Genomic DNA, 9,054 nt, shown 5'->3' with positions numbered 1-9,054 from the left:
GATATGAAATAATTTTAAAGATTAAAAGTGAGAAATTTAGTAGAAATTTGATAAAATTATAAGATATAAGATAATTTTTTTTTAACAATAAAAATTAAGGTTTGGCATGAAAATCAAAATAATAAAAATATATATATTAAAAGGAAATTTAAAAAATATATTACATAAGTACTAAACGAATAGAAACAGTAAACTATAAATCCATAATAATAATAACAATAACAATAATAATAATAATAATAATTAATCACAATCTATTATTAACGTTTGAATATATTTGTCGTATTTTTTATACTTTTAGGAATTAAATTTTGTATTTTTATTTTTCAGGGACGCATTTGTCAACGAATTACAAGAGATACAATAATAGCTATTTACCTAATAATTTTTCAAGCCTTTTAGAAAGCTATAAAAAATCACTATCATAAGAAGAAAAAGTATTTAAAAAAAAAAGAAAAAAAAATTGTTTCCTTTGTCACGAGTGGCGTGGGAAAAGAAAGACGGCACAAACTTTTCTTGATCCTATTTAAACAAACAAACGAGTTGCATAACACAAGGCATGTTCGACGCATTCCACATTTCTTTCATATACTACCAGTCACATTTCTTATACAGAAAAGCAGTGTCTGCAGCACCCAAACGAAACGACAGTGACCAAAACAGCAAAACGACATTACAGAGAGAGAGCGACGATGCCGGAAGAAACGACGTCGATCGACTACGTGATGGAGGCGGCATCTGGGCCCCACTTCTCCGGCCTGAGACTTGACGGCCGTATGCCGTCCTCCGCCACCGCCGCCGCCGCGTCCTCCTCTGCCGATTCTACCCTAACCCCCGATTTCCTCCCCAATCAACCCTTCGTCATAGGTTATTACTCTTTTCACTTCACACTGTTCTTTCATTCAATGTTCAAAATCCAAAATTAAACGAAAATGCGATTCACACGTGTATGTAGGTGTTTCGGGAGGTACTGCCTCGGGAAAAACCACCGTCTGCGACATGATAATTCAGCAACTTCACGATCACCGCGTTGTTCTCGTCAATCAGGTATCCTTTTTTTTTTTCTTTCTTTCAATTTAAACCAATCAATTAATTTATAGTACTTTTTGTTTGAATTTTTATTTTATAGGACTCGTTTTATCGCGGGTTGAATCCTGAAGAGTTGGAACGCGTTCACGAGTACAATTTCGACCACCCTGGTAATTTTCAATTAAACTCACTGTGTGTGTGTGGTTGAGTTCAGTTTAGTTCAGTTCAGTTCAGGATGATTGATTACATTTTCGTTTCTTTGTAGATGCTTTTGACACGGAGCAGTTGTTAGAGTGCACGATGAAGCTTATCAGTGGCCAGGGCGTGCATGTTCCCATTTACGACTTCAAGAAGCACCAACGCTCTTCCGATAGTTTTCGCCAGGTTTAAACTAAACAATGTCGTTTTGTTACCACTTACTGGGATTTCTTTTTAGTTGATGTGGTGCTTTTGGTTCAGGTGAATGCTTCTGATGTGATTATATTGGAGGGGATTCTTGTGTTCCACGATCAGCGCGTGCGGGATCTGATGAACATGAAGATCTTTGTTGACACAGGTTTGATATGCGTTTGTATCTTAATTCTTCAACAATGATGTGTCACGTGCAAAGTTTTAATTGCGGTTGCGGTTAATGTCACAATCCTTGATGTATCAGGAAATTGTAGACTAATGCAGGCGTAATTGCGGCTGTAATATGGTTTTGGAGAGTCCAAATACCTTGATGTTGCAGCCAAAATTGCGGTTGTGGGCCATTTTTTAAAACCTTGGTCATGTGGGATTTTACGATTTGTTTTATGAATACAATGCTGAGCTATAGTTGCTAATTACTTGGGGCCTTTATTTCTTGTCTCCTATTGAAATGCTGTGTTATGTTGTGTTTCTGTGAATGCTTGGTGAAATAAAATGAATGAAAACATCCATGAATCATTTGTTAAGAATATTATAGAAATAAACTTCTAGAAGCAACTGATACACAAAGTAATTGCTGTGTGACTGAAGAGATGGTCAAGACACGGGGTTTATTGTTTGATTACTATTTACTAATCAAAACATGATGATTTTTTAAATTTGATTGTTTCCTGGAAAATATGTAGAAATAGAAGAGTAGACTGCATTGTATTCTTTTCTGTTATATAAATGGCAAGATATTCTTTTTGAACAAATAGTGGTTTAAATTTTCTAACCAATTAGGCTTCCTGCTTCCCTTTGATATATTTTTAGATCTGTATTCCTTGTCTCATGAATGATTATACTTTGCGAACTGCAATGTATCTGGTATATATGCTCAGCTATATGATATAAGGGTTTAGGAAATCTATTTGTCCATATGGTCCCTATGTTAACTGCCTTTCCATTCCTTTGGTTTTGCACTAAATTCTTGGGTGGCATTTGTTTCAAGTTACAATATTGCATTTCTAGGGATGACATTCCCAAGAATACATGACCAAGAGTGTTATTCCCAATTAATTTAAAAAATACGTTTGGTTAGATTTGAATATTCCTAGAAATATTTTTTAAAAATAAATGATTATAAAAAAAAAAAGTAAGAATAGAAATGGAAGTTATAATTGGGTTAGAAACTAACTTTCCCTATGCCTATGGAAATATAACTTTCCCAATCCCAACCCTCACCATGGTAATAAAAATTAAGTAAAACAAGGTATTACTACTTTTTTTTGGCATGAACAATACCTATGTATGGGATATTACATTTCCAAGTTCACATTCCCTAGAATAAATTTGTAAATGTTGAAGCTCTCCCCTCTCTGTCTAATTTCGTCTTTGGTTATTAATTGCTTACAGATGCTGATGTGAGACTTGCTCGTAGAATTAGGCGTGACACAATGGAGAGAGGCAGGGATATAAACTCTGTTCTTGAACAGGTAAATCCAACAATTTAATTAGTAAGCATGGCATTATGGCAGCTAGACTAATAATGACAGCTCTTATCATATCAATTTTATTTTTTAATATAGTTTGATGCGCAAATAAAGAGAGAATTTCGTAGTCCTAATGACACGTGATCAATCACATTGCATATTTGTCCCTAACTGCTTGTAATGTTGGTCTGTAGTATGCAAAATTTGTTAAGCCTGCATTTGATGATTTTGTTCTACCATCAAAAAAGTACGCTGACGTGATCATTCCTCGTGGAGGTGATAATCATGTTGCCATTGATTTGATTGTGCAACATATCCGTACAAAGCTCGGCCAACATGATCTATGCAAAATATATCCAAATGCCTATGTTATTCAGTCTACATTCCAGGTATCTTTAAACTTAGTTTGCCAATTTTATTATTTTATTTTATTTTCCACCTTTTATGATTTAAAATTTGGGGAAGATCCAGTGGCACATCCTTACAACTGAACACAAATAGACTGGATTACCTTACTTAATGAACCTTTACAAACCCTTTACTTTATAATTTTTTATTATTGGTGGAATTGAAAAGAAAAAATTATCCTCAAGTTTTACATTTTTTGAATTGTAGGAATTATTATTTTAATGTAACTAAAGCACCTGGTTTCATTATGATTTATGACCTAGAAAGAACTTAAAGAAGTATTTTGATAAAACATCACATGGAGATTATTCATGTTTTTATTTGAATTGGATACATGCCAAATTATAATGTGTGATCCATGTAGATAGCTGACCTCATCTAGTAGGATAAGGCTTTTGTTGTTGTATATGAATTTTTGGATACATTTCAAAGTTGCACAGGAGTTAGAAACTGAGAATAATCCAATGTTGTTAATGGCGGATGGCGGTTCATGACGGAAAGCCAAAAATCCGCCATAAAAATATGGCGGATGGCGTAGCGGAAAATGGAGGATGTCATGGTGGACAAAAAAAAATATACATATATGTATAATTATAAATAACCAAGTACCAACACCAAATAAACTCATTGAAATTGAAAAAAACAATGGATTGCATTCAAATAAACTAAAAAAGTTAAAAAAGTTTCATGAGTTCATACAATAACCAAGTACCAACACCAAATAAACTCATTAAAGAGTTCAAAATAAGAAAAGGATAAAAACATAATGCAAAGTGCAAAGTGCCATTTAAAAGAGGACTGAACAGAAAAGGAAAAAAAAAACGTGGTGTCAAATAAAAAAAGGGTGTCAAATAGAAAAACGAAAAAAAAAGTTGCAGACATAAAAAACGGGTGTCAAACAACAAAAAAAAAAACAAAAAACAAAAACGCACACTAAAGTTGCACCGTCGACGTTCGCTGTACGTGCGGGTGCAGGATGTGGGGTCGTGTGCGTACTGTATCTCCTTCATGGGGTGGTGGTCGTGTGCCGGTGTGCGTTGCCTTCGCGGGGTCGTGCAGGTGCGGGGTCATCGCTGCTGGGTGCGGGGTCGTCGCCGCTGGTCGTTGCTGGGTGCGGGGTGGTGCGTGCGGGTTGTGCTGCTGTGTTCTGTGCTGTGTGTTCTCCCGCTGTGCTTTTGCACTTCAATTTCAGGTAGGGTTGGGTCGGGTCAGCCCAAAACCTACCGTGCAAAAAATAAAAAAAAAAATCGTTATTCCGCCTTTTCCGCTATTCCGCCATGCCACCGCTTTTCGGTGGTGTTTTTTCAAATTTCCGCCATGCTTTTCCGCCATGGCCGCTATTTGATAACACTGGAATAATCGCATTTCAAAGCTACAACTTGTCATTTTATGCCAAATGATACAAATGCATAGGCTACAGTATAGGGTGTGGAATGTCCTTTTAGATAGAAAGGAAGGTAGGTTGTATTGTACTTCGGTAATTCTTGCTGCTCTCATTTTTGTTCACAACCTACAAGTTGGTATAACGTTAGGTAAGGCCAATGGACTAGCTTCTGTTCATGAGGGAGATAGAGTTAGTTAGTGATGGTTATTTAGGATTCTAACAGATTGAAAGAGATAAGATATAAACAGATAGGGAGACAAAACTACTGGATTGGATTTTAGTAAAGATGAGAGTGGGTTTTGAGGGAGAGATTCCAGGCTCTCAAAATCCTAAGTGGACACTTGTATTCATTCTTTGCGAGTGAACGTTGTTTAGGTTGTATTTTCAGTTGGTGGCTTAGGTGGAAATGGCACAATCTGAATATGACATGGTGAACCTTCATGAAGGTTGTGATCAAACATTTCCAACCACAGTACTACCTAGATCAAGTGGTCTGGGCACTGGAAATAAACAAGAATGGTTGCAGCCACAAGTCTTGGAACCAGAGACAACCAAGAATGGGGAAACCTAGAGGGAGTAGCTAGTCTCCAATTTAGATAAGTAACTAGATCCAATGGATTAAGAAAAGAGACCTAGTTAGAGGAATTATTGGATATGTCTAGGTCTGGAAAGGAGCCCATTTCATGGAGGGAGACCATCTTTTTGGTTGTTAGAGGGAGAAACAAATGCAGATTCATCCCAGCTAAAATGTGGGAGAGAAGACACAGGGAATTTGTCCTTGTGGCCTGTGGGTGGGGTGATGGTGAAACAAATATGAAGGGAACATACAACAGTCATGGAGGCTTAGGTTTTGAGCAGTGTGGTCAAAGCCACCAGACTGAGTTCCTCCCATGAATGTAAGTGATTTATATGGCTCCAACGGTAGCAGTGATGGCTGACTAGATGGTTAGACTTGCCAAAGAGAGACGAACACAATCGCGGAGATGACTGAAGCCATAATTACTAGTCAAGGTGAAAGGGCTAGTGATTTTTTTTTTTTATCTTATTCATAGTGATGAATGTGGGCCACTGAATACAACAACTAAAGGTGGTTTTCAAAACTTCATTACATTCAAAGGAGACAACAGTTGATTCTACTACAAAGGCTGAGTATACTGTTGCCACCAATGGTTGAGCTTAATTTAATGTAGTTCTTAGCATTGTGGATCCAATTGATCTCTTAACGTGATAACAGTGGACAAATTTTACTAGCTAAGGAACCTAGATCTCACCAGTGATCCAAACATATACTTAGGCGCTTCTATCTCATTCGAGAGATCCTTGATAGAAATGATGTGAAGATATGCTGAGTACCAACACTTGATAATGTTGTTGACCCACTTAAGAAACCTCTTGCACATATGTCTAATTGGTTGAGACAGTTGGTGTAAGCCATGAGGCCAATGTTTTATTTGACCAGATCTGCTTATATTCGTATCTTACTTTTATTTAACAACAATTATATGAGGCATTTCATTGGTTGTGTTTCTTTTAACATGATAAAGTCCTTAAAATAGAAAGTTCAATATCATACCTGGTCCTTTGTGGGCCATGCCATGCTTATTCATTTCAGATCAGGGGAATGCATACGTTGATTCGTGACCGAGACATATCAAAGCATGATTTCGTATTTTATTCAGATCGACTTATACGCCTGGTACTGTATGCTCTATAGCTCTGCTGAATTTCTTCCCTTAACGAGTTTTCAGTACTTAGTACACGAGACATGATTTCCATTATCAGGTTGTTGAGCATGGTCTAGGTCATCTGCCTTTCACCGAAAAGCAAGTGGTTACTCCCACAGGTAATCATCCGCCCTTGTCCTCAGTCCTTGCAATTTTTATGTTCTTTATAACTCCTCTTGTTTGGGGAACAAGATTTATGCTTTGTGAACTGCAACATGTCTGGGAAAGAAGTGACAGATCGACAGTGGGTCACAAATGGAGGTTTATGTTGACAGTGCTAATTAACTGAAATGAGGTTTATATTGCAGGATCTGTTTATACCGGTGTTGATTTCTGCAAAAAATTGTGTGGTGTTTCAATTGTTCGAAGGTGAGCATTTAACCAGGTATTAATTTTGGAAGGTGCAGGGTAAATGATAGGGTACTTATAGAAATTCAATGATGGAGCTAACAGTTCCCTTGTTTGATAAGATTAATGATAGGTGTGTATACCATTCAGTGAGCTTTGAGTTCCAGTACTAAAACTGCAGTTATTCATTTCTGCACTCTGTCTAGGCTATTTTGCTTGGGCTTATTGTTTTTCATTGTTTTTGGATTATAGTGGTGAGAGCATGGAAAATGCACTTCGTGCATGTTGCAAAGGTATTAAAATTGGTAAAATTTTGATTCACCGGGATGGAGACAATGGAAAACAGGTAAATGACTTGTTTGGAACCCATGAAGTTGACATAGATGTATAGGTTCTCTACTGATGTGGTTGGTGTTCAATGGTAAACCCTTTGCTTCTCTGAGCAGCTTATATATGAAAAGCTCCCCAAGGATATTTCAGAACGGCATGTCTTGCTTCTTGACCCTGTCCTGGCCACAGGTGAAGATTTGAAATGTCATCCAATTTATTTTACTTCCTTTACCTTTACCTTGTCATATTTCAATATAGGCATTTTTTTTCTTCAAAGCATTTATGGACACAGTTAATGCTCTCTTTTTATTTTTATTTTTATTTTTTTGCATTCTTTGAATTCATGGGAAAGAAACCATGTTAATATGTAACAAAATAGACATGCAGAGTATTTTGTTACTGGTATGAATGATATCTGTCAATCTAGAAATACTATTTGCTAGATACTGCATAAACCAGTGAAAGCTGAAAGCACTGCCCCACTAAATTGTTTCCTAACTGCTATTTTGAGATGGCTCTCTTGTACTAGTCTTCTGTTTATTTCTTAGAATCCTTCTCATCTGATGGTTACTAATCTTGATTCATTCTCTGTTCACTGCTTATAAAAAAAAAAATAACATCAACTAACATTTTAGGTAACTCTGCCAACCAAGCAATTGAATTACTCATTCAGAAAGGAGTACCAGAAAGTCACATTATATTCTTGAATCTCATTTCTGTGAGTTAATTCTGATGCCTTCTTTGTCTGATATTATCATTGTTATTTGACTATCTTTTTGCGCTGTTTACATACATGGATCTTGTGAATCTTTTTGAATTCAGGCTCCTGAGGGAATCCACTGCGTGTGTAAAAGGTTTCCATCATTGAAGATTGTCACGTCTGAGATTGACATTGAAATAAACGAAGAGTATCGTGTTATCCCAGGATTGGGGGAATTTGGTGATCGATACTTTGGTACCGATGATTGATCCTGCTGTTTGTGTGTCTTAAGGTGCAGACACCTCTTGGGTAGCAGCTGCCTTGATTAAGAATATGAGAATCAGCTAACTACATTGTATTCAGATATTAAGGATTCTGCAAAAATCAGCATGATTGTGATTTGAGGCAGGCCGATTACAATTATCAATGCAAACCTACTCCAAGGTTGATATGCACGAATAAATATTAAATGTAGAGATCATTCTTAGCAAGATGATGATACCTGACACAATTCTACCAATCTTGTTCTCCAAAGTTGGTTATGTGGAAAATATTTCCTAGTTATCAATGCAATCTATAACCAACCAGATCAATCGTCAATATATGCAAACTGTGTTATTGTATTTCATACATAGTATGTGATAATCTGAAGCAAATAAGCTGAAGGTTATTTTAAAAAAAGATAAGATTACTATTGATTCTATAATTTAATTAAAGCCTAGAAATAATTAACATTATAATAACAAAAATTTGATAAAATAAAATTTGTTTATTAGCAAAATATCTTAGTGTTTAAAAATAATATACAACAGTATCCTTGTATTTTAAGGTCACAAATATGAAATATATAATAGTATTCTTATATTTGAAGGTTTTATAATAATGGTGAACTGTTCAGTCATTACGGCATGACTTCGGTCGGGGGTTGGGGGGCTTTTTTTACTCTCTAACAATTCTACTATTGTTATTTTAGTGAATAATAGATTTTTTTTTAATAATAAAATAATTGCTTCAAATTTTTAGAGATAGCAGAAAATTTTACATTGATATAATAACTAGTAAGTTTGTTTTGGCTGCTTTAATGGTAGTTTTTTCATTTTTCCTTTCCCTCGTATTATGGGATGAAGTGGACTATAAAATTGAGTTAAGGGATCAAAGTATCCATTTTTGTTTTCTATTTGAATTTTTAATTTTTGAACTATTGAATTAAAGTATTTCTATTATACTAATTAATTGATTTTAAATATAAAC

At 35.6% G+C, this 9,054-nt stretch overlaps 1 protein-coding gene across 1 annotated transcript; it reads left to right on the top strand.

Moving 5' to 3' along the window:
- Window positions 1-535: 535 nt before the first annotated feature.
- Window positions 536-8,371, top strand: LOC100786137 (uridine kinase-like protein 1, chloroplastic). Its single transcript, XM_003553872.4, has 14 exons — window positions 536-867; window positions 956-1,047; window positions 1,130-1,199; window positions 1,295-1,413; window positions 1,489-1,585; window positions 2,833-2,912; window positions 3,104-3,298; window positions 6,314-6,397; window positions 6,484-6,544; window positions 6,734-6,794; window positions 7,026-7,119; window positions 7,220-7,292; window positions 7,739-7,821; window positions 7,926-8,371. The coding sequence occupies exons 1-14, from the start codon at window positions 693-695 to the stop codon at window positions 8,070-8,072; spliced, it is 1,431 nt and encodes a 476-aa protein (XP_003553920.1). The 5' UTR covers window positions 536-692; the 3' UTR covers window positions 8,073-8,371.
- Window positions 8,372-9,054: the final 683 nt, after the last annotated feature.

This window comes from Glycine max, chromosome 19 (assembly GCF_000004515.6).
Source record: "Glycine max cultivar Williams 82 chromosome 19, Glycine_max_v4.0, whole genome shotgun sequence".
In the NCBI taxonomy this organism is placed as follows: domain Eukaryota; kingdom Viridiplantae; phylum Streptophyta; class Magnoliopsida; order Fabales; family Fabaceae; genus Glycine; species Glycine max.
Note: the sequence above shows the minus strand (reverse complement) of the source record. Positions and strands in the feature narration are given on the sequence as shown.